Source organism: Monodon monoceros, unplaced genomic scaffold (assembly GCF_005190385.1).
Source record: "Monodon monoceros isolate NGI ecotype Baffin Bay Population unplaced genomic scaffold, NGI_Narwhal_1 Super_Scaffold_22, whole genome shotgun sequence".
In the NCBI taxonomy this organism is placed as follows: Eukaryota; Metazoa; Chordata; class Mammalia; order Artiodactyla; family Monodontidae; genus Monodon; species Monodon monoceros.
Window position 1 is genome coordinate 8,907,721 of NW_021703779.1, and position 26,034 is coordinate 8,933,754.

General features: G+C 44.8%; 1 protein-coding gene and 1 pseudogene across 6 annotated transcripts; one reads left to right on the plus strand and one right to left on the minus strand.

Annotated features, from left to right (window-relative positions):
• Window positions 1-2,976: 2,976 nt before the first annotated feature.
• ARSE (arylsulfatase E) lies at window positions 2,977-26,034 on the plus strand. 6 transcript variants are annotated; one of them, XM_029239996.1, is made up of 11 exons: window positions 2,977-3,468; window positions 8,037-8,081; window positions 8,646-8,807; window positions 10,099-10,220; window positions 13,035-13,157; window positions 14,758-15,181; window positions 16,679-16,815; window positions 17,918-18,052; window positions 18,427-18,589; window positions 20,807-20,928; window positions 25,406-26,034. In XM_029239996.1, the coding sequence occupies exons 2-11, from the start codon at window positions 8,059-8,061 to the stop codon at window positions 25,759-25,761; spliced, it is 1,767 nt and encodes a 588-aa protein (XP_029095829.1). In that variant the 5' UTR covers window positions 2,977-3,468; window positions 8,037-8,058; the 3' UTR covers window positions 25,762-26,034. The 6 variants fall into 6 exon arrangements, with proteins under 6 accessions (XP_029095829.1, XP_029095834.1, XP_029095828.1 ...); XM_029239995.1 differs by lacking the exon at window positions 2,977-3,468 and adding an exon at window positions 5,434-5,625; XM_029239999.1 differs by lacking the exon at window positions 2,977-3,468 and adding an exon at window positions 5,434-5,625 and having other exon boundaries at window positions 8,037-8,875; window positions 25,406-26,032.
• LOC114905658 lies at window positions 7,435-7,691 on the minus strand (annotated as a pseudogene).

Here is a 26,034-nt window from a genome sequence, read left to right on the forward strand (position 1 = left end):
GGACAAACCAAACTCCCCGGTGATGTATAAAGAGCTAAAAGTTCATGTGTGGATGTGACATGAAGGGAACAGGCACACCTGGAGAGTCAGGTAATGTCCTAGACCATTGTTTCTCCATCTCAACACTACTGGCATGTGGGGCTGGATGAGTCTCTGATGCGGGGCGTGCTGGGCACTGTGGGGTGCAGAGCAGCTTCCCTGGTCTCCACCCACCACGTGCCAGCAGCCCCCTTCCATCCCCAATAGTGACAGCCATAAGTGTCCCCATTTACTATTATCTTTTTGGGTAATATGAATGATGCAAGATTCTGACTTTCGCATTCAAAGGGTTATTGATTCAGGATAGAAGCTCTGTGATTCTCTTCTTTTTTTCTAATTTAAATACATTAATAATGAAAAGTGAGGGGGCAGTTTCCTCGTTGCTTTATTTTACTAATTCCCCACCGGAAGGAATTTAACAAATTGGATGATGTCTTTACCATACGGTTCCCCAATCATACAAGAGATTTCTAAAGAGATTCACATAAATTCCAAAGGTCCTCCAAACCACCTGATATGTGATGGACCCTTGAATCATTAGTATTATAAAGTATTAAAGACAATACTCAACAAAATGGAAAATTTTAAATACATCTGTTACTAAAAACATTCTTTTTTTCCCTAACAATTAAGATAAATCCAGTTTTTGCATCGGCTGAGACAGACCCAATCCCTCTACATTTGTTCTTCACTAAGAAAAATTCTACTAATAAAAACTTAAATGAGAGCCATTACGAGGTAAATGTAACCTAAGAAAACCCTTGTCTCTGGCAAATTGTTAGGCTCTGTGTCAACCAAAGATTTTTAATATTTAGAGTTAATTTATTCATTGCAATGATATGAGCTGCATATCTCCCTTCGAGAATTACAATAGATACCCTCTTAAAAAAATAATAAAAGACTAATTCTGAAGTTCACAAAAGTAACAGGTTCCCTTGCTTGCTGGGAACAAGGGGGGGCAAACTTGTTCCTTATATGAGGTGAGGGTAGGGGTGTGTCCAGGGGTCGGGCTGGAGGGGAGGCTTAGGTGGTCTGCCCACCCCCTAGGTGGTGCTGTGTGCAGGGGGCATGCGTAGTACCCTGCTTTTGCTCCCGACACCTGTGTTTGCTCCCTGCTCTTCAATAGTGGCAGTTGTGTTTTTTTGGTCTCTTTGTATCTTTTGGGTGCAGAATTTGTCCCAACTGCGCATGCACGCAGTTATTTTTAGTCCCATAGAGTTTCTTTGTATTTCGTTGCTTAAGGAGAGGCGTGTCCAGGGGCAAGCACTGCAGCACTGCCTCAAAGGGTCCCAGGTCCCAACAAAGGGTCCCAGGACCCAGCGTGTCCTTATTAAAGGAAAGGGTCAAATTCAACATCTTTTCTCTCAGGGGAAGTGGCAGGATAATTAAGTGGACAAGTTCAGGTCAACCACTGCCGTGGATCAAACAAGTTACTAGAAATGGAATTTGGGGCAAGTTACAAACTCTATTTTTATCTGTTCTACAGCAGACATTTTTATCCCCAGGTTCTTTTTTCATTTCTTTTATTGTCCTAAAATACGCATAACACAAAACTTACCATTGTGAACTCTACCATTCAGAGGGTTTAGCACACTCACAATGTTATATAAGCACCACCTCTATCCAGTTCCAAAGCATGTTTATCATCCCAGAAGGAGACCCCTTACCCAGTAAGAGTCCCACTTCATCATCCCCCCTCTCCAGTCCCTGGTGACCACCCAACTTGTCCAGCCCCAAATCTCTATGGATTTACCTATTCCGGACAATTTATATAACTGAAATCGTACACTGTGTGTCCTTCTGTGTCTGGCTTCTCTCACTGAGCATCACGTTTTTGAGGTTCATCCACGTTGAAGCCTGTGTCAGTGCTTCAATCCTTTTGACGACTGTAATATACCACTGTGTGGATAGACCCCTAAATTAACTCCAAATGGATCAAAGACCTAAAAAGGGGGCTTAAAAATACAAAGCTCTTACAAGAAAATACAGGGTTAAATCTTCATGACTTCGGATTTGGCAATGATTTCTTAGCTATGACACCAAAAGTACAAGCAATCAAAGAAGGAAAAATAGATACATTTTACTGCATCAGAATTAAAAACCGGTGTGTGTCAAAGCATACGGCCAAGAGAGTGAAAAGGCAAACCACAGCACAGGAGATTTTATTGGCAACACCCTCATGATAGTATTTCTGAATTCGAGATGCATTTTACTGTGCAGCCAGGTGGCAGCCACAACCTACTTGTGCAGAAACTTTCTGCCCACACCTTCTGGAAAGTTCAGGAAAGAGCTGGTGACCTAGCATCGGACGTGCATGAGCGACTCACAGTATGTTCACTGTTCTCATGACTGCAGGTTTTCCAAGTTGTCTTTTTTTGTCCCAGAAAGCTGCATGCAAAGTCCACCAACCAGGTATAAGTAATTTCAATCCCTGTTCTTCCCAGTTTTCACCAGCTTTGGGGTGCGATATAGTCACATTGACAAGGCGAGCTAGAGTCAGGTCTTCTCCTGCCTCCAAATACCCCCTTATTCCCCGGAGGGGTCTTTTGGGGAGTAACTGATTTGCTTGTAGATACATGGGGTACATCTATAAATGCAACCTTACTCAGCCATAAAAAGGAACGAAACTGCACCATTTGCAGAGACGCGGGTGGACCTAGAGACTGTCCTACAGAGTGAAAGAAGTCAGACAGAGAAAAACAAATACCGTATATTAACACATAGATGTGGAATCTCGGAAAATGATACAGATGAACTTATTTGCAAAGCAGAAATAGAGACACAGATGTATTACATTAGCGAATAGAAAAGAAAAAGAAATTGGCGTGCAGCCAAAAACGAGTTTCCACCGAGAGTCACGTTATCAGGTAATTAAACATCATTTGTATGTAGAGGTAGTTGCAGCTTAGTCAGAGCTATTTTCTGTCTTCTGTTTATTTTGAAGGCGGATGCCCCAGGGGGCAGAAAGAGGACATTTCAGGACTGTTCCAGAGGGATTTTCAAGGCAACTGCTTTCCTGCTTTGAGACACAGCCAGCAAATGCCCCGTCTGAATTGACCAAAGGCCAGGCGGGGTTCAACCTACTTGTGAATGAAAGACTCCCTGTTTCCAGCAAGAGTTGTCAGATATCCCTCTGCAAGTGTTACAGTTTGTAAATGAGAACAGAAGGGCTTCTGTAGAAACCCGAAAAGCGCAGACAACAGACGCCAGGGACTTCCCGGCCCCTTCTCTGGACAACCTAACTTGGTTTCCGTACGATCCTTGTTGCTCTGAAGAGTGAATCAGCCGGCACATGCGTGCACCGGAGAGAGGTCCTTGACTCAGAGCTCAGATCGCGTCTCCTGGCAAGAGGACCCAGAGGGCTGGTCCCCCCGGAGAAGCAGCCGTTCGCTTACCTACAGCTGGCCTGGCCCAGAGACAGCCCTTCAGGTAACCAGCTTTTCTTGAGATGCTAGCGAGGCCGCTCCAGCCCAGCCAGCGACCCTTGGCAGCCTCCCTAAGTACGCGTGGCTGCAGGGCACACTGCAGCATCTGGCCGTATTTTAGAGGCAACTTTCTTAAAAATGGAAAGCAAAGATATGCATGTCAGATTTTTGCCTTGGGTGATTTCTACAAGGAATGCAGAATTTAGTTCAGAAAGAGCGAATGTAACTCCGCGAGATGCGAAGAGATTTTGGAGCATGTGGATTGGACGTTGAAGAGATGCTAAGATTAGAAACTGAACCGGGTTTGGGAACAGGGCTCAAGTGTAGTGGAGAAATGAGACTTGCTGCCTGGGGTCTGGAGGACAGCGGGGAACCAGGGGTTGTAATTCTTTCTCCCCTGGAAGAGCATCAAAGGCCACATTATGGGTAATACTTCATTGCAGGGCTTTCTTTCTTTTTCTGTATCTTTTTTGCTTTTAAATGGTCAAAGTATTTGACTTTTTTTTTTTGGTAAGTATTCTTTTTTTTTTTCTCAAATCTTTATCGGCGTATAATTGCTTTACATTGTTGTGTTAGTTTCTGCTGTATAACAAAGTGCATCAGCTATACGTATGCATATATCCCCATATCCCCTCCCTCTTGCATCTCCCTCCCACCTTCCCTACCCCACCCTCTAGGTCGTCACAAAGCATGCAGTTGATCTCCTTGTGCTTATTGAGATATAATTAGCAGATAACATTGTGAGAGTTTGCTGTATACAAAGGGTCAGTTTGATAACATTTCTATGTTGCAATATGATTGCGACAATAGCGTTAGCCAACACTGCTATCACCTCCCGTAGTTGCCGTTGCTTTTTTGTGTGGAAAACAATTGAGATCTAGTCTCTTAGCAACTTTGACACTTTACATTACAGCAGTGTTGAGTGTAAATCACTGTGGGTGGGTTAGCTCTCCAGAAAGTATTCACCTACGTGTTGCAAGTTTGCATCCTTCAACATCCTCCCATTTCTCCCACCCCACCCCACCCCCGCAACCACCACCCTACCCTCTGCTCTTTCTTTGTCTCTTTCTTATGGAAAGTTTTCTCTGGTAGCCAACATGGAGAAAAGCATGCAGTGTTCTAAGGGATAAGATGCTGTGTTCATTGGAACAGAAGAATACGCTCCTTCTGTGTAGCTAAATATAGAGAGCCTATCACTGAAGAGGTAAACCAAAGATTTGATAAAACTAAACCTCGTATGACATTTCCACCATATGCTCAAGCAGCGTATGTACACTCAACTCTAACCCACCAGTAGAACAAGTATAACCAGTCACATTCCCTAGAAAAGTCAGAAGAAGCCCACAATATGCTTTTTCTGGGGGGGAAAAAAAAAGATTAAAATAGATGTAAAGAAAACAGTCATATCTACTTTATACTATATTATATATTTTTATATATCATTATTGTGTATTATATATTTTATATATACATGTATCTATACATACATATACATAAATGTATTTATTTCATATATAAATACATATAAATTAAAATGTTCATATAGACCTCCTGAGAGGTAAAGATTTGTAGCCAAAACTTGCAAAATGGAACAAACGAAAGGGTACGGCGAATGCCAATGGTATGAAACGAAAGCATTTCCAGCCTCCCCCCTCTGCTCAATTTGAGATGCGCCATCCAAACTGTCTACATGTTAAAACAGGTCTAGTGGGCAAAGTCCCTGGTGTTCTGTCCTTCCGTCAGAGAGTGGAGTAGTTCATCCACAGCATACATATTGTACGAGTCCAACGCCATGACGTTCTGGAAAAGGTAAAATTATGGAGGCAGTAAAAGGATCAGCGGTTGCCAGGGGTTAAGATGGGAAGAGGGATGAAGAGGCAAAGCACAGAAGGTATTTAGGGCAGTGAAACTACTCTCTATGATACTCTAATGGGCGGGGGGGCGGGGCGGTACATGGCATTGTACCTTGTCCACCCATGGGTTGTATAACAGCAAGAAAGAACCCTAAAGCTAACTGTGTGCTTTGGATGGTACAGAAAGCAAACAGACACAATCACCATGCAACAGGTCACCCACCTGTACACCAGCTACCAGAAGCGAAAAAGAGGCACCAAGCCAGGCAGCTCACACCTCACTAAGATCCTCCTTCGAAAGGAATAAGGTAAATAAACAGCCTGGGCCTTTGCACAGTCACGGTACGTCTCACCAGGAGTGATGGGAACCCTCAGCCTTGATCCCAACTGAAAGCTTCCCCGCTACAGAGGCAGTGACCACAGAGAGCCATCCAAAGAAACCTGTCTGCGGGGTTTCTCGCTGCCCAAGCCCTGTCCCAGTTGCATGCAATGGTCATCCGGCTGACCACAGGTGCACTGCCCTGTCCTTGTGCTGAGGAGGGCGCAGCTTGGGGAGGTGTGAGAAAGCATCTGAATTGCAAGGGAGCTTGGAAGGAGCCACCTCTGTCTTGCAGGCAAGGGCTAATGTCCAGAGAACATGAAGCACCAGGAAACGTCAGGCTAGCTCAGAAGGAGAAGGGGAGAAGCACACTGGAGCATTTCTCCTTGGAGAAGGCCCTGCATATAGTGATCCACACCTCTGCACACACAGCCAGCCAGCAGCTAGTCTGCACCTTCCCAGGGGACAGCTTAGATGGAGAGGGTGTAACTCTGAAAGGCTGGATGTCCCCAGCTCGGAAGCTCGCCCACCACGCGAGCCAACTTCTCTTCAAACAACTCATGAGCAGAGCTTCTGGGCCACTGCAAAAGCCATGCCAGGTCAAGGGCCACTGACCCCCAGAAGCCCCAAGTTGGCTTCCCTCATGTCTTCATGGTTCCTCATGGGCACAAACAGGCTGCCAGGGACCAGCATTTTTACTACACATAATGTTGCCCAGTCACCCATTGACATTCTACCTTTATTGGGTTTCCAGGGAAACAGAGCTAGAAAATTAGCGCAAGGTCTGATTCTCATGCATCAAGGGACAGGATTGCCAGTTATCTGCAGAAAGCCGCTGTTGTCACCAGATGGCTTTGTAGACAAGTAAATATATGTGTTCTTCCCCTTTCCTATGATTGTTTTCTAGGGACAGCAGCATACTCTCTTGACTCTTTTTTTTTTTTTTTTTTCATTTAAAATATATTGGATAGGGCTTCCCTGGTGGCGCAGTGGTTGAGAGTCCGCCTGCCGATGCAGGGGACACGGGTTCGTGCCCCGGTCCGGGAAGATCCCACATGCCGCGGAGCGGCTGGGCCCGTGAGCCACGGCCGCTGAGCCTGCGCCTCCGGAGCCTGTGCTCCGCAACGGGAGAGGCCACAACAGTGAGAGGCCCGCGTACCACAAAAAAAAAAAAAAAAAAAAAAAAAATGGTTAAGATGGGAAATTTTGTTATGTGTGTTTACCACAATCAAAAATTTTTTAAAATATGAATTGGAGATCATTTCATATCAATATTTTATCACTTAATTTTGCATTTTCCTTTGTACTCCTGCCTTCTATATCGGGAATCAGGAATCTCTGGTCTGTTTGGCAAACTCTGCCTGTTTTTGGAAATCAAGTTTAATTGGAGGACAACAAGGGCCAGTCATCTGGGTTGTCCGTGGCCATTTCCATGCTATGACGGCAGAGAGAAGTAGTAGCGACAAGACCATCTGGGCAGAAAAGCCCAAAATATTTACCATCGGCTCTTGATAAACACATGTTCTACATTCTTTTTTATTTTGGCCACGCCTTGAGGCTTGCAGGACCTTAGTTCCCCGACCAGGGATTGAACCCCGGCCCCGGCAGTGAAAGTGTGGAGTCCAAACCACTGGACCATCAGGGAATTCCCCACATTCTTTTTTTTTTTTTTTTAAGTCACATCAGGACTCAAACGCAAAGGCAGACACCCCAAACCAGCTGGTTTTTCCAGCTCGTCAGGCTGGAGCAGAATTCCAACCAGGACGGAGCCACTCCAGCTCTGCCCACAGCCTACCTCCTATATTCTGCTCCCAGTTACGTGATTTGCACATTGGCTCCGTTTCACCCAAGGGCCTATCTCAAGGGCGTTCACAGCTTCCTCAAGCTGAAACACGTTCCCCTGGAGCGGAACACCCACTTTGTCCAGAGCTTGTGCAAGTGAGAGCCGTGAACCACGACCTCGGTGAGGCCCCAGAATTCCAGAACCTTCAGCGAAAACGTGGCTTTGCTTACTTGCTCCATGTATGGGATTTAAGATCCATCTGGACCAAACATGGTTCCTGGCAGCCACTCCTGGATCTAGAACGCCTCGGGAACTTTCACCTACAGGGAGATACGTTTCTGTTCTGACAGAGTGCCTCAAAACCAGTCACACTCTGACCTAAGCTAGAGCTAACAAAGGCCACGTTCTACGTTCTAAAGACAGTGTTCAGCATTCGTAAAGCTTTTTGAGTAGGGAAGAACATTCATTCCTTGATGAGTTTTTAGCAGTTAAGATGTTATTGATAGCATCAGAGAGAATCCACCGGTTCCCTTCTCGTTACAGACTTACTGTTTGACTTCCTGCATTAGTTCATTTCCTGCTGCCTGTGTTAATATCAACCTCTTTATCTCTTACAGGAAATACAAGGACAGAGAGGACATGTTACATCTGGAACACTCTTGGTGAGATAGGATTATGGGCGCTCGTTCATCTTCTAGGTCTGCCTCTGTGTTACTTCATGTCGCTTTCTCAGAATGCATTGATAGTAAACTGATCTTTCTAAATTAGTAATTGATCACTCCCCTCCTGAGGATTCACGATTAATATACATGTTCCATGCACCCTTTCCTGGGAGGTACTCCCCGGCAGCTACAGAAAGAATTCCACCTCACTCTTTCCGATGCAGCTGTGCATCAAGGCTTGCCATGGGGCCGGTGTCTGGTTTTCCGGGAAGCCCGCGACACAAATGCCATCAGACTCAGATTTCCATCTTTATTTCATGGCGCTGCTGGGAATTGGAACACCATTGTCCTGCTGTTTATTTGTGTGCCCAGGGTGGCATCCATGAAAGGATGAAAAAAAAAAGCAAGAAAGAGAGAGAAAAAATTCAAATGCCTAAGAGGTGTATTCAAACTCTTCTGAAATGGGATGATAATATCAAAGTCCCCTAAAATAGTGACGCCAACTTCCCACTTACAGAAGTAGTGTAAATAAGGTGGAAAGCAGCATGAAGCCTTGTTGGGTAGCTTGTTTTTCAGGAGCTGGCTGGCCCTGACAGTCAGTGTGCTTCTGGATTTGAAGCCCTCAGCTTGCCGCAGTCTATCTGGTTCCCGTCCAAATATCCTTCTTCTGATGGCAGACGATCTCGGCATTGGAGATGTCGGCTGCTATGGCAACGACACCATAAGGCAAGGACCAGAGAATTGCTCATCTGACACCCCGGTGCAGAGGCCACTGATATCGCATCTGACCCTCGGTCTGTGCAATTCAAACTATAACAGAATTGTACACACATCATTTCTCTGAACGCCCTTAATCCCGCCTTCTTCCCACACCTGCACGAACGCCAGCTCACATGCATCCTGTGTGTGAATAATCGCTTCACTGTTAAGTATGATCGCCATCAGCACAGTCTCTGGTAGCACAGGCACTACCCTGAAGCTGCATCTGAATCCCACCCTCACGTACCACCGACAGTGTGCTGGTGGCGTGGAGTCAAATCTTCCAGTTAGGGTTAGCGTGCCCGCACAGCTGTGCTTCAAATGCGTAACCAACAAGGACCTCCGTAGAGCACAGGGGACTCTGCTCAATCCTCTGTAACGACCTAAATGGGAAAAGAATCGGAAACAGCATAGATACACGTCTGTGGATAGCTGAGTCACTGTGCCGCGCCCCTGAAACTAACGCAACAGGGGCCGCCAACTCCACGCTAATACAAAATAAAAAGTTAAAAAAAAGAAGACTGTGTGTCCTAAGTGAGAAGTCACTCTGGACCCTCAATCCTGGATCTCTTGTCGTATCTGCCTCAGCACCAGTAGTATGTTGTGGAAACTTGGTAGATAATAATGCAGGGGATACTTCTTTGATGTTTCAGAAGACATTTGAAGTTTTTCCACTGCCTTTTTTAAAATTACTAATTGTTATTGGACTATAGTTGCTTTACAATGCTGTGTTAGTTTCTGCAGTATAACCAAGTGAGTCAGTTATACGTATACACACAGCCACCCTTTTTCGGATTCCCTTCCCATTTAGGTCACCACAGAGCATTGAGTAGAGTTCCCTGTGCTCTACAGTAGGTTCTCCTTAGTTACCTATTTTATATATAGTAGTGTGTCTATGTCCATCCCATTCTCCTAATTCATCCCACCCGCCCAGTATGCATATGTTCGTTCTCAACGTCTGTGTCTCTATTTCTGCTTTGCAAAGAAGTTCATCTGTACCATTTTTCTAGATGCCACATAGAAAAGATATTATACGGTATTTGTTTTTCTCTTTCTGACTTACTTCACTCTGTGTTACAGTCTCTAGGTCCATCCCCAGCTCTGCAAAGCCGTTGTCTTTTGTTCATTCCTAAGAACGCATGCATGTGTTAATTGGTGACTGCCAGGTTTTCTATTAAGTAGGATGTCACTATGCTTATGGGAAAAGCCTCTGTGTTTGTGTGCTAAGGAATAAAGCAGTTAACGTCTCCGTCTGTAGGACTCCGAACGTTGACCGCCTTGCCGCGGATGGCGTGATGCTCACCCAGCACATCGCCGCGGCTTCTGTGTGCACGCCAAGCAGAGCCGCTTTCCTAACAGGCAGATACCCTCTCCGATCAGGTTTGTCCGTCCTTCCGTCTAACCACACAGTGGGCAGGAACAATGCTCTTTTTGACTGATCATGTGTGGATTCTCCAGTACAGTGGGAAGAGAACGCTCTAAGTCCCCCATCAGATTGGAGTCAGTAAGAGCGATAGATAATGAGGCGACACTGGTAGAACCCGGTGCATTTGATTGTCTCCTGTGATGTGGATAACCATATAAGGCAGGCGTTGGCAAACTCTTTCTCTAAAGGGCAAGATATTAAATACTTTCATCTTTGTGGGCCATGTAGCCTGTGATACAGCTACACAGCTCTACTGTTGTAGCTTGAAAGCATCTACAGACCTTACATACATAAATGAGCATGGCTGTGTTCTGATAAAACTTTATTTATGAACACAGAAATTTAAATCTCATATAGTTTCATATGTTATGAAACATACTACTTCTTATTTTTTCCCCAACCATTAAATAAAACGTACAAAACCATTCTCCACCTGCAGGGGTTATGCCATCAGGTGGTAGGCAGCATTTGCCCCAGGGGGCATAGCTTTTCAACCCTTAGTATAACATACATAATAATCTACCCCGAGGGATATTAAGGGACCTAACAGGCATTATCATGACTCTGGTTGTGCAAAAGTTTAAGTAACCAAATATGTTTAATCTGAAGAAGAAGAGATAGGGGTCTCCGAAGATTGTTTTCAAATCTCTGCCCGCCGCGTGGAAAAGGAATTTCTTTTGCTCTCTGTGGCCCCAAGAAAAAGATCTGAGACCTCGGAATGATTTTAAAGAGGGAAATACGTCGACAAAATATTCCTCCCCTTCCACCTCAGGGGCTCCAAAATCATCCTCTTTTGCATTAAAAGTCATGCAGATCTTTCGTTATAAAGTTCTGGGGTTTTTGTTTGGTTGGTTTTGGGTTTGGTTTTAGTTTTGTGTTTTGAGGGGTTTTTGGTTTGTTTTCTTTTGTTTCTTTGTTTTTTTGGCTTTTTTGTTTTCTTTTGTTGCTTGTTTTTAGGGGGTTTGGGGCTTTTTTGGTTTGGGTTTTTTTTGTTTGTTTTTCAGAGGGGTTTGGAGGGGTTTTTTTCTCCCAATCTTCTATCTCCCTGGGGATTTGGGTAGAAAGTAGACTAAAAGTTTGAAAGTCTGTATAATGTCCTTCTGCCCTTTGACCCTGAAGCTGACTCCTGGGAGTAGGGACAGACTTCAGACCCTATATCAGCCAGAGTTCTCCAGAGAAATAGAACCAACAAGATCTATCTATCATCTATCTATCTATCTATCTATCTATCATCTATCTATCCTCTATCTATCTATCTATCTATCATCTATCTATCATGTATCTATCTATCTATCTATCTTCTATCTCTCATCTATCTATCCATCTATCTATCATCTATCTATCTACCTATCTATTGTCTATCATTTATCTATCATCTATCTATCTCTCATTTATCTATTCATCTATCATCTATCTATCTATATATCCATCTATCATCTATCTATCATCTATCTATCATCTATCTATCTATCTATCCATCTACCATCTATCAATCTATCAGCTATTTATTTAGGATCTACCATCTCTGTCTCCTACTCTGTAAAGAGATTTATTTTAAGGAACTGGCTAGTGTGACTGTGTGGTTGGCAAGTCCAGAATCCTCAGGGCAGGACAGCAGGCTGGAGACGCAGGTGGGATCTGGTGTTGCAGTCTTGAAGCAGAATCCCTTCTGTGTCTGGAAACCTCAGCTTTTGTCCTGGAGACCTCCAACGGACTGGATGAGGCCACCCACCTGCACGGGGGTCACCTCCTTTAGTTGAAGTCGATTGATTGCAGATGTTAACCCAATCTACACAAGACTTTCACAAAACACCATGGACTAGTGTTTGCATGGCTGGGGACTGTAGCCTGGTCAAGTTGACCCATCAAAGTGACCCACAGAGACCCTCCTATATATAGTTCTCTGCAACCTGCTCAGGGAAGAATAAATCCTCGACAACCTAAGCTGAAACACCCCAACTTTCTTTGTCCTGGCCAAGAACTATTTGGTTTTCACTCGCCTTCATTGAACCAGACGCATTCTTGAGGTTTTGGAAAATCTCAGAATTCTCCACATTTCCAAAGCATGATCACTGAGAACTTCATTCGCTCTTTGAACCAAGTGGATCCTCTCTGGTCAGACTGAGCTGCAGTCATCAAAAAGGTCTAGGAGGCAAAGAGCATCTTCCAAATCATTGGTTCTCAACTGTACACTGCAGAGCTTTATAAAAATACTGAACCTACATTTTTAAATGATTGGGTAGAGGTCCTGGATCTATCAGGGTCAGGATGAATTATGTCCGTGGTTCCCTACCTTTTCAGCACATTAGAATCATTTGGGGGGACCTTTTAACCATTCCAAATTCCACCCCAGACCAACAAATATCACAGTCTCTGGGGTGATATGATAACCAGGTGTCAGGATATTCTGGAAACCCCTCCCATGATTCCAATGTGCAGACCAGTTTGAGAAGTACTGGATTCTATCAAGAGTTTGGTGAACTCATAAAATCATTTTTAATTCTGTTTTCCTTTTCATTTAATTCTCTTTCGGCTTACAACCTTGACGTAGCAGGACCGTAAGTCTTCTCGCTAACATTTTCGATTAATGAATCATTTCCTTTGCTGACAAAAATAAAACCCATGAGGCCAACCCACGTTGGAAGTAAATTTTCAACTGAATTTTGAATAATGGAGATTTCCACCAAATGTTCTAAGTTAAAGTGATGATAATGATGATACAAATTGATGTCTGATTGTAACATTTCTTTGAAAACGATTGATCAAAGGTATGGTGTCCAGTAATGGTTACCGTGTTCTTCAGTGGACGGGCGTATCTGGAGGACTTCCACCAAATGAAACAACTTTTGCAAAAATATTGAAAGATAAAGGCTATGCCACTGGACTCATAGGTATGGACGTTTTCTAAGTATTAAGCACATTACTTTTTTTTAAACATCTTTATTAGAGTATAATTGCTTTACAGTGGTGTGTTAGTTTCTGCTGTATAACAAAGTGAATCAGCTATACATATACATATATCCCCATATCTCCTCCCTCTTGTGTCTCCCTCCCACCCTCCCTGTCCCACCCCTCTAGGTGATCACAAAGCACTGAGCTGATCTCCCTGGAGCACATTACTTTTATAGGGAGGTTATAGTCAAGTAAGAAGTTTGGAAATGAAATCGTTGGGACACAGTGGGATTTCTCATTTCTTTTCTAATTTTACCAAATTACCAAAAATTTTCATAATGCTGTTTTTCCCCATTTCCTGTCTAGAAACGTGACTACACAGCTTAGAACCTTCCTGTCTGCTTCCATAAAGAGCAGGCTTATCTTTCTGTATGTCAACAAACCACTTACGTCATGTGTAGAAGGAATTAAAATTAGGGACTGCAGTTTCTTGAAAGGGGACCAAGGAGTCATGATCATTATCGTGTTATAGTAATAAGTTTTGCTAACAGTCTCCTTTGTTGATCGGAAAGAGCAAAGCTAACTCTTTAGCTCTTTGAATATAGAATCCAATAGATTCGTGGATATATTGCTCGGGAAATCACATGAGGTTTTCTGGGTGACGGACACCATTGGGCTGCTGAGAAGGTACACAGAGCGTATCAACACTCCAGCAGTGACAGCAGGGGAGCTAATCACCTTCCACTGACTGAACACGACAGGTGGGGTCTGCAAAACCTGTCACCCACCACCACCCTGACTGTGATTATAATGAATTAGCAAAAGGGACGGAGAATTCTAAACTCAGGAAATCTTTTGCTCACGCTGGTCACATCAGATGGAGTTTTCTAGAGCCGTGTGACCACTGTGTGCCTTGATTATTGCTCTCCTGTAGACAGTCGCAAAGTCAGGTGGAGTCGACTGAATAAGGGTCACCAAAGATAGCAGGTCCTAACTGCTGGAACCTGCAAATATAACCTTACCTAGGGAAAAAGGGTCTTTGCAGATGTGATTCAGTGAAGGATCTTGACATGAGGAGATGATCCTGGATTATCCAGGTTTCCTTATAAACAAGGACAAGGGTCCTTTCAAGAGGGAGACAGACACATATCTGACTACAAAGAGATAGTGAGACCATTGAGGCAGAGATGGGAGGGATGCGGCCACGAGCCTGGGGACGCCTGGAGCCCCCAGAAGCTGGAAGAGGCGGGAAGGACCCTCCCCTGGAGCCTCTGGAGGGAGCACGGCCCTGCCCACTTGCCTTGATTTTGGACTTGCCCTCCACAACTGTGAGAGCATAAATTCCTGTTGTTTCAAGCCACCAAGTTATGGTACTTTGTTCCAGCAGCACAGGAAATGCTGCTACACAAGGTCCTCATTCCCTTGAAGTGACCTGGCCAGGCTGTGGTACAAACAACAGCAAACACTACCCCCACCTCCTCTACAACCCCACCTCATCCCACCACCCAGCAGAGAGCCTAGAACTTGGCAAGCACACCATACCGACGCCCCCAGGGATGGTCGGACCGTTGTCACGTGTGCGTCCTTCTTGCTTTTCAGGAAAATGGCATCTGGGGCTCAACTGTGAGTCCTCCGATGATTACTGCCACCACCCGCTCAGCCACGGCTTTGACCATTTCTACGGAATGCCGTTTTCCATGATGGGAGACTGTGAGCCCGGGGAAATGTCTGAAAAGCGCGCAGGCTTGGAGCATAAACTCAACGTGTGCTCGCATGTCATGGCGTTGGCCGCCTTTACACTCACCGCTGGGAAACTCACTCGCCTGGTAGCGGGCTCCTGGACTCTGGTCATCTGCTCAGCCATTGTGGCCCTACTGTGCCTCACGACCTCCTATTTCATGGGTGCCCTGATTGTTCACGCCGACTGCTTTCTGATGCGAAATCACGCCATCACCGAGCAGCCCATGTCCCTTCAAAGGACGACGGCTCTTATACTCAAGGAGGTCTCATCCTTTGTCAAAAGGTGAGTATCAAAGGTGGCTTCAGGATGAAAATGAATTCGGAATCTGCTTCTTCTGGAATGGGTACTGGTGTGGTGAAACGGTCCCAGCTCAGAAAGACATTTTTTTGGTAAAATGGGGCATAAATGATGTTCCCTGGAACTCAGCTGGATCCGTTGAAACAACTGACCAGTCAGCTGAAATTTGCTGCTGTTCCTTCTTATTTTAGAGCCAGACCAGGGAATTCCCTGGGGGTCCAGTGGTTAGGACCCTGAGCTCGCACTGCAGGGGGCACGGGTTCTATCCCTCGTCTGCAAACCACGTGGCATGGCTAAAAAAATAAAAAGAGCCAGTCCAATTCTTTGAGTACCCCTGGTTACCACAGGGGTGATATTTAATGAACATATGAAACTGAATCACCGGTAGGTTTTGCAATAAATTCTAAGTATTTTTAAAGCTCTACCATCAGGACCAAGTGGTCCTGTGGCTAACTTCAGCCTGGATGTAAATGTGAGTGACAGTGACAAAGAGACTTACCAGGCCAGACCAGGAGGGACACAATGAAAAGCTACACCAAACAGAGGCCATTTCGTGCTCCCCAAAGGGGTTCCAGAAAAGTGGGTGACTCCATGGAACCCCAACTTACCTGGCTGGTGATCATGTTCCGGAATGTTCTTAGAGACTTCTTGATGGAATTGCCAAATCTGGGTCAGGGGTGAAGCGAATACTTCGCTTTCAAATTAGAACAAACTAACCTGATGTGTCCTTATTAAGTCTAAGAGCTTCACCTTTGCTTCTGTCCTTTAAGGGCGTAGATTAGACCATAAAGATCAGGTGAAGACAGGGGAAGGTGAGGCATTGTCTAGATTGGGGAGAATCAATTTGAGATTAATAACCCCATATACATCATTTTGAAAGTGGGTTTTTTCATGACTATTCCACATCCTAAACTTCATTGCATAAGAGCAGTTGTAAAGAAAACTGAATGTGCAAATCACTTATTCTTTCAGCTAAGTTGGAAATCGAAAAATATACTGAAATAACAATAAAATAAAAGTCAGACCAGATGGCATCCTGGTATTCTATTTTACTTTCAGTCATCCGAAGTCCATAGAGTTAGAAAACGATAATCAGGAAGAAAAAGACGTATAAAATCGGTGTGGAGGGACTTCCCTGGCGGTCCAGTGGTTAGGACTCTGCGCTTCCACTGCAGGGGGCACGGGTTCGATACCTGGTCGGGAAGCTGAGATCCCACATGCCGTGGCATGGCCAAAAAATAAAAAAATTCGTGTGGACTTTTCAAAAGACTTTAGAAGGAAGAAAGTCATCACACTGAAGATTCTCAGACACAGGAACATCGCGCCGTAGAACAGATCTACGCACTTGCTGCTGGTGGGTAGAGCTGCACAGTCATGTATCTGAGTAAGGACGTGACAATGGAGATTTGTATTTAGCATCTGTGGGAGCTCAATCTCAGGTTGACCAAAAAATAACTCCCATCACATTGTATCTACTTTCAGAAACAAGCAAGGACCTTTCCTCCTCTTCGTGTCCTTTCTACATGTCCACACCCCTCTCATCACTACCGAGAACTTCCGAGGGAGGAGTCCCCATGGGCTGTACGGGGACAACACAGAAGAGATGGATTGGATGGTGGGTAGGTACCTTTTCCAGATGAGAAAGTGATGGTTCCTCGTCCAGAAACTGCAGGAGGGAAGGATGTAAAGAATGAGAAGACCAGGGCTTCCCTGGTGGCGCAGTGGTTGAGAGTCCGCCTGCCGATGCAGGGGACACGGGTTCGTGCCCCGGTCTGGGAAGATCCCACATGCCGTGGAGCGGCTGGGCCCGTGAGCCATGGCCGCTGAGCCTGCGCGTCCGGAGCCTGTGCTCTGCAACGGGAGGGACCGCAACAGTGAGAGGCCCGCGTACCGCAAAAAAAAAAAAAAAAAAAATGCAGACCTGGTCAGACTGTATAAAAAAGCAACACCCAAACACCAAAGAAATACACTCGTTTTTTAAAATCTGTAACTTTTAACCAACCACCTTCACCCATTTTTTCCCACCCCTCACCCTCACCTGCAGTAGCCACCAATCTGTTTTCTCTTTCTGTAGGTGTGGCTTTTTGGATCCCACATATAAGTGAGATCACACGGTATTTGTCTTTCTCTGTCTGACATATTGCACTGAGCATAATGGCCTCAGGGTCCATGCATGTTGCTGCAAATGGCATGATTTCCTCCTTTCTCAAGGCTGGGTAATAGTCCGTTGAATGTATACAACACATCTTCTTTATTCATTCATCCATCGATGGACACTCGGGTTGCTTCCATGTATTGGCTATTGTAAATACTGCTGCTATGAACATGGGGGTACAGATATTTTTTATGTGACTCTAAGAAACTTAGAACTGCCACTGAAAACTATTCTTCATCCATGTACAAATGCCTTTGTCAGCGTCCTTCCCATCCTGTTCCCTATTTTTCTCTGTAATCTTCTTTCGCCTCATTTGTAAGGGTTCACGATGTTGTCCTATGCAGCATGTACAATTGTAGCTTTCCTGAAACTTTTTGGAAACAGGATTGGGCACATACAAAGACATATGTCAATCTTAGATCAAGGATGCTTAGAATAGCACAATTATATTACTGCTGACTCCCATTAAGCTTTAACACTAAAGACTCATTTAATGAAGCGTTCCAAAAATTTGGTGTAAGAGTTTCTTCTATTTTGACTGGCACAAACGCATCTATTCTTTGCAGGGCAGATCCTTGATACTTTGGACACGGAAGGTTTGACCAATAGTACCCTCGTTTATTTTACGTCGGATCATGGGGGATCCTTAGAGGCTCAGTTTGGAAACAATCAATATGGTGGCTGGAATGGGATATATAAAGGTAAGGGTGAGACATTCCCAGATCCATGTGTACTGTCTTCATCTCTTCCCAATAATTCCCAACCCTTTCTCTGGAATGGGAGTTTACAAAGCGAAGTCACAAAAACCAAAGGAACCCAAATGATCGTTGTGGTCAACAGAATAATGTCCCCAAAGATATCCATGTCCTGACCCCCGTGTGGTGGAAAACCAACACCCAGAATAATAAATAAAACAAAATCTATGCTCTGCCAGGGAGGAACTAAACGTCATCATGTAATTAAAGAGGGAGGGAGAGAAAGAGAGATTTTAAAAAAATGGAAAGGTTAAATCACCCAGGTAAGCAACCACTTTGGATTTTCAATCACATTCTTTCCTGTTCATGTTTAAACACAGGTGGCAAAGGCATGGGCGGCTGGGAAGGTGGGATCCGGGTCCCAGGGATACTCCGGTGGCCCGGGGTGCTGCCAGCTGGTCGCCTGATCCACGAGCCCACCAGCCTGATGGATGTCTTCCCCACCGTGGTTCAGCTGGGGGGTGGCCAGGTGCCCCATGACAGGTACAGAGCAGCCCAAAGAAGGTAGTTGCGTTTTGTGTAGCGCCAACATGTATGTCAAACATCACTGTCACTTTTGTTTGGCATAAAACATCCGTGAGATCAGTATCTGGAAAAACGCTCATAATTCTCTGCTGGGATCCAACGTCTGCTTCATTTTATGCACAAAATGTCCTTCTCTTCTCAGTCTTAAGTGGAGCCATTTGATTATAAGGACGATTGTCACTGAAACGCATCAATGAATTTACTAACGATTCATCACAAGAGATCCCTTTTGATGTAGTGTGGTAGGGACTTTTCATGATCCCAGTTTTTCTTATTTTTTAAATTTATTTATTATTTTATTTATTTATTTTTGGCTGTGTTGGGTCTTCGTTGCTGCACGCAGGCTTTCTCTAGTTGTGGCCAGCGGGGGCTACTCTTCATTGCGGTGTGCGGGCTTCTCATTGCGGTGGCTTCTCTTGTTGCGGAGCACGGGCTCTAGGCACGTGGGCTCAGCAGTTGTGGCTCGCAGGCTCAGTAGTTGTGGCTCGTGGGCTTAGTTGCTCCACGGCATGTGGGATCTTCCTGGACCAGGGCTCGAACCCGTGGCCCCTGCACTGGCAGGTGGATTCTTAACCACTGCACCACCAGGGAAGCCCGATTCCAGTTTTTCTTCCTTTAAAAATTATAGAAAATTTGGGAGGAATAGAAAGAAAATAAAATTATTTCATAAACTTGACAACATAGAGATGAATACATAATTAAGTTATATGATACCTATATATTATATATATTTAGATGTATTATATATATATTTTATATATTTGTATAAAATATTCAGTATATATAGAGAGATATATATGTACATATCTATATATATTTAGACACTTTATGCATGGACAAAAATTTTAATGGCTTTACAGTATTCTTTCAACTAACCTCTTACAGGTGGACTTTAGCCGTGTTCATTTTGAAAAAAAATCTGGCTTTGTCATTTTACTGCCTGTCATAATTACCTTCTTAGTAAAAATCCCTGGAAGTTGAATTCCTGGGTCCAAGTGTATGGCCATTTACTAAATCTCTTGATACATTTTGTCAAATTGTTCCCTAGGAATTGCTACTGGCTGTATGTGAGAGTATCTGTTTTTAAAATAATAGAGCTAAAATCAATTTAATTTATACATGTAATTTATTTATTATATATATAAACGACACATACAGTATGTGTGTATGCACATATACATATATGTGTGTTATCATTTCCATTGCTTTATCAGCAGAGATGTTGAATATTACATTCTCCTCTTTTCTCTTCTCTTACATTGAATATCATGTCTCTGGTTGATTTTTTTTCTCATAATTGGCTGCTAATTTTTAACATTAATTTATAATATCTCATTTGTTTTAAAAATAAAAATTTGCCCATCATGTATATCACAAATGTATTTTGCTAGAAGATAAAATTCAGCCATATATTGTTGCTTGGTTTTATTTATATATACATTTATATATATTTATACACACACACATGTAAACATATGTGTGTATGTGTGTATGAATACACATGTTTGGAAATGAAATGATATATATTGTGTATATTCATGGTGTATATATATATATGTGCTATATGTATGGTGTATCTATGCGGTATGCATATACTTTATGTATATATGGTGGGTATATATTATCACATATCTATGGTATATGTATGTGGTATGTGTATATGTATAGATATTGTATATACAGTATATATAATATATAGTGTATATATTGAATATATAATACATATATTGTGTATATATTATATATTGCATATATAGTGTATATGTCTATTTGTATATAATGATATATATTGTGTATATAATGTATATATTTTTATACAATGATGTATATTGCATATATACACTACATATGCATATATATTTCTTTTATTATATATATTTATGAAATGATTCCAGGTCTTGTTGAAGAATGCCGCATGTTCTATAACGACTTAAAGCTCCAATCCATATAGATCCAAGCAGGTGTTTCCATTTTGTTCAGCTATTTGTGCCTTCAGAATAAGGCTGGGGGGACCATTACTTCAGCCGAGCAAGCTGGACCCTCCAACATCTTTTAGCCGAAGGCGCTGTGTGCAGGCGGATGGGGTGCTGACTGCCCCGGGGCTGCCCTGGGCTTGTTAAGGCCACGCCCACCTTCCAACAGCTCCGCCCTGAGTCCCTGTGCTCCTGCCTGTAGGGTGATTGACGGCCGCGACCTGCTGCCCTTGCTCCTGGGGACAGCCCAGCACTCGGAGCACGAGTTCCTGATGCATTACTGCGAAAGCTTCCTGCACGCAGCCCGGTGGCACCAACGGAACAGTGAGTAGCCTGCCTGAAGGAGTCAAGTCTTGGCCTCCGTTCGCATTTTCTGCTTCTTTGTGGCTTTTGCATGTCCACGCGAGCTCCTTTATTTCCTTCTTGGCGGTATTTTTCTTCTGATGCCGGCAACGTCCTTTCACTGTCGATCATCCTGTGGTGATCGGAAGGGAATTCTCTGGTCTAGGCTATGGCTATGGCTTTCCCGTCCCCCAGCCCCATGAGGTGAGGTGCAACTTTTATCATCACACACACGCACTTGTACACACACAGGTGTTCCAACCTGATTCTAACCTTTCCAGTCTGTCCTCTTAATCTATATTTGCTTTCCATGTGTCTTAACTTCATGACACCGTCTCATACCTGTTATATTAACGATAACTTTGTAAAACAAGCAGTAACATGTTTAGTGAATAACTTTTGCATCTCAAACTTTTCTGGGCTGTTTTGGCCCAACAGTCCTTTCAAAAGAATTGTAAAATCATTTGCAACTATTTTTTTTAACCGCACAGGAATATCAATATCCATTGTCTTCAACATATAAATGATTTTGGGGGGTAAAGTGGTATCTTTACAGTATCAAGTGTTCCCAAACTGAGGCATGTTATGCCTCTGCACTTCTTATTGAAAAGCTTTTCGTTTTACCAAGCACTTTACTCCCTTACCAAGTCATTTCATTGTATTTTAATTGCTTCCACATTTATAGCTGGATTCTCCATCATCGTCTGACTGGAGTTGCTTGAGGTTTTCTGTTTCTATGAATCTTTTTAAATCCAGCTCTTGGATTTACTAAACAACTGTATTTTTAAATTTTCTAACTGCTTGAGTTCTGCCTCTGCCTTGGTCTGTGGTAACAGACTTTCAGCTATTTGAGTTTCTTCTCTTTTCTTCATTTCTGTTTGCCTCTCTATTATTCTGCATTTCGCCCTGACATTTTCTCCCTTTTTTGTGGCTTTGCCTTAAGGACTTGGTTTTCTTCCAGGGTTTGGGAAGGCCTATAGCCCTCTTGCAATTCAACTCACTCTTTTTTCTTTATGCCTCAAAACCATTCTCTGGACATGTCCAGTTGTCTGAAACAAGAATAAAAGAATACCTTTTGGAATCCCCCTTATTTGAGGAAGTTACCAATAGATTTCTAAAAAATCTCCCTCCTTTTCCTGTCCATCCTTTCCAGTAGTATCATCATCTGGGATGATTTTTATTGCTACATTTTTGGGTTTTTAAGAATTACATATCATAGATTTCCTCTTTTAAGATTAAAAAGAAACACTTTCATTCAGGGACTTCCCTGGAAGTCCAGTGGTTAAGACTCCATGCTTCCACTGCAGAGGGGGACGGGTTCAATCCCTGGTTGGGGAACTCAGATCCTGCATACCAAACTTTCATTCAATTACCTAGCACAATCTACAACTAGTTATGCTTACGGATAATTTTTATTGCTACATTTTTGCTTTTTTAAACTTACATACTATAGATTTCCCCTTTTACGATTTTTTAGAAAACTTTCATTCAATTGCACAGTTCAGTCTACCAGCATTTATGCTTAGGGATGATTTCTATTGCTACGCTTTTGGTTTTTTTAAGTCACATATTATAGATTTCCCTTTTTAAGGGTTTTTTTAAACTTTCCTTCAGTTCCATAGCCCAACCTTCAAGCACTGCTGTGAGCGGCACCGATACCTGGGATCAACATTCATCCTCTTTTCCTTTACCCCGTGGCTGCCCCATTACTGAACCTCTCTTCTCTCAGTTATTGGGCAAATATCTCAATTTTTTTTTCAAGGTAGATAGGGAGTGTGTACTTTCTTTTTTTTCTTTTAACTTTTTGTTTTTCGGCCGTGCCATGCGCCATGTGGGATCTTAGTTCCCCAACCAGGGATCGAACCCACGCCCCCTGAACTGGGACCGTGGAGCCCTAACCACTGGACTGCCAGGCAAGTCCCCTGTTCCTACTTGCCATGTCTCTTCGACAGCCCCCTCACCGGCCTCCCCAGGTCCACTCTTCATCCCACTCCCATTGTCCACTTAGCCCTCCATGAAAACCTTTCCAGGACCACCCACCATACCGATTCCTCCCTGTAACGTGAGCCAGCCTCTCCCCTTCTCTGGGGCAAGAGCTCGGACCCTAGGAGCCCCCAGTCACCAAGCTGCAGCAGAACCATGCCCTGTGATTCTAGAACCTGCAGTTACTGCCTCAGGGCCTTTGCACGACCCGTCCCTGCCATCGAGAACATGCTCGGAAGGCTGACCATCCTCCGTTCTTGACCTTCACGTCCCGCATCCACTATTACCCCACCCTGCACCTTGCACACACACACACCTCCACGTCCGCCTTCCATCACCTGGACTGCTTGTATTTTCTTCCAGGCACTCGGCACTCTTGGCAATCTTCTCATTTCTGGTGTCTATTTACCGCTCTCTGGCCTGAGTCCCCTCCCTACGACTCTGTCTGTCTTCTCTCTGTACTTATCTGCTGAACAATGAAAACAATCACGGACATTGAATGAGTGTCCGCCCGATGCCAATGAGCTCATTTTACTCTGAAAACCCCAGCAGATGACAATTCCTGTCCCCAGTTCACAGGTGAGAAAACTGACACTTGTTAAAACAACAGGTCGCAGGGCTTCCCTGGGGGTCCTTTGGTTAAGGCTCTGCGCTCCCAACGCAGGGGGCCCGGAGTTCCATCCCTGGTCAGGGGACAAGACCCCACATGCCACAGCTAAGACCCAGCGCAGCCAAATAAATAAATATCAAAAAACAAACAAAAAAAGACAGGTCACCATAAATGCTTCGAAGGGAACAGAAGCCAGTGTTCCCATAAAAACACCAAACCACAGTGGTGCCAGCCTGGGAACCAGGGCTCGGGCAGGGAAATCTGGTGGCTGTGGGGACGAAGGGAAGGGGATGCCCGTCTGAGCATAGGTCTTGGTTGCCCACACTTGCTGGCTGCATGGGGACCCCTGGCCTCATTCTCACTCTCCTGTCCAGGTCCCAGGAGCAGCCCCAGCCATGCCCCGTCTCCCTCCCTGGTCCTCCTACACCAGGATCCAAGGGAACCCTCCCGCCTGGTCCTGGAAGAGGCACGGCCACCAGAGTCCCGCTCACTGCCCTCTGGTTACACGTGTGGCTTCCCCAGACTTGCTGCCCTGCGAGGATGCCAGGGGATGCCAGAGGGAGAGTGGGGGCCTCCTTCCCCGCGCAGCAGGAAGCCGCAGGGCTCAGGCTGTGCAGTCCTGGGTCTGACCCACGGCCGGGGGCAGTGCTGGTGTGAGGACAGCCTCAGTCTCTCCTTCCGTTTGGTCAAAATCGCTTCCTGAGGCTGAGCTAGGTCTGGTGCCAGCTGACCTCTAGGTAGTAAATCTTCTCAGACGCTGGAGGATGTCTGTTACAGATGCGTGCTACTCTCTCCCTCCCTTCTTTCCCTCCTTCCTTCCTTCCTTCCCTCGTTCCTCCGTTCCCTCCTTTTCTTGGTGGAACCTTCACAGCTAGAGAGAAGCTCGGGAAAAACATCACGAGGATTCACTTAGGAAACCGCCGACCAGACAAGTATTCACTCTTTTTTGTAAACAGCTCTGTGGCGCTCTCATTCACCATCTTAGCTCGGGCTGCCATAACAAAATACCATAGACCAGGGAGATTAAAATAATGCACACTTATTTCTCACAGTTCTAGAGGCTGGAAGTATGAGATCAAGGTGCCAGCATGGTCTGCTTCTAGGGAGGACTCTCTTCTGGGTCAGATTCGGCCACCTTCTCCCTGTGTCCTCATGTTGGGGAGAGAGAGCTCTGGCCTCTTTCTCTTCTTATAAGGACACGAATCCCATCCCGGGGGCCCCACCTCCACAACATCGTCTAACCCTAATCACCTCCCAAGGCTCTATCTCTTAATCCCATCAGGTTGGAGCTCAAGGCTTCCACAATGAATCTGGGGTTGAAGGGGTGGAGGACACACAAACATTCAGTCCATGACATTCACGTAACCATAAAATTCACCCTTTTCGAATGTAAAAATTGAGTGACATTTAGCACATTCACAATGGGTGCAAACCTTACCGACATCTAGCTCTATAACATTTTCATCACCTCCAAAATGAAACTCCAAACCCATTAAATACTCACTCCCCAATCCCCCTCCCCCAGCCCCTGGTAACCATGAACCCACTTTCTGTCTCTGTGGATTTGCCTGTTCTGGACGTTTCCTATAAACGGATCACACACTGTGTGTCCTTCTGTGTCTGCTTCTCTCACTGAGCATCGTGTGTTCAAGGTCCATCCACGCGGCAGCCTGTGTCAGAGCTTCACTCCTTTTCATGGCTGAGGCATATTCCACTGTGTGGATGGCCCCCATGCTGTGTATCCATCCATCACTTGATGGACACTTGGGCTGCTTCCAGCCCCTGGCACTTGTGAATCACCCAGCTCTCCAGCAAAGTGTCCTGTTTCTCCATGCCAACCCTCCCCAATTCTTGCCCTTCCTCCAGGAGGGGCAGTGTGGAAAGTCCACTACGTGACCCCGATGTTCCACCCAGACGGAGCCAGTGCCTGCTACGGGAGAGGGGTCTGCCCATGCTTTGGGGACAAAGTAGCCCATCATGACCCACCGTTGCTGTTTGACCTCTCGAGAGACCCTTCCGAGGCTCATGCCCTCACGCCAGACACGGAGTCCTCATTCCATCAGGTGATGGAGAGAATCACAAAGGCCGTGGAGGACCATCGCCGGACGCTCAGCCCGGTTCCACTGCAGCTGGACATGCCGGACAACATCTGGAAGCCGTGGCTCCAGCCCTGCTGTGGTCGGTTCCCCCTCTGCTGGTGCGATCGGGAAGCTGACCCATAATAGCCGCCCGCCCGAGAAAACTAGGTCCCTGCTCCCTAGAGATCTCCGTTGGGGTCAAAATAAAATGGCCTGAAGACAAGCTGTCTGCTTGTGTGGGGACTGAATCCTTTCACCAACTCTAAAGAGAAAGTGTTACCGAATTCAGGTTCAGCTTCTCACCGCTCAGGAATACAATACTAAATTGGTACAAACGAACTTATGTACAAAACAGAAATAGAGTCACAGACATAGAAAACAATATTTCTGTTACGAGCGGGCAAAGGGGGTGGAGGG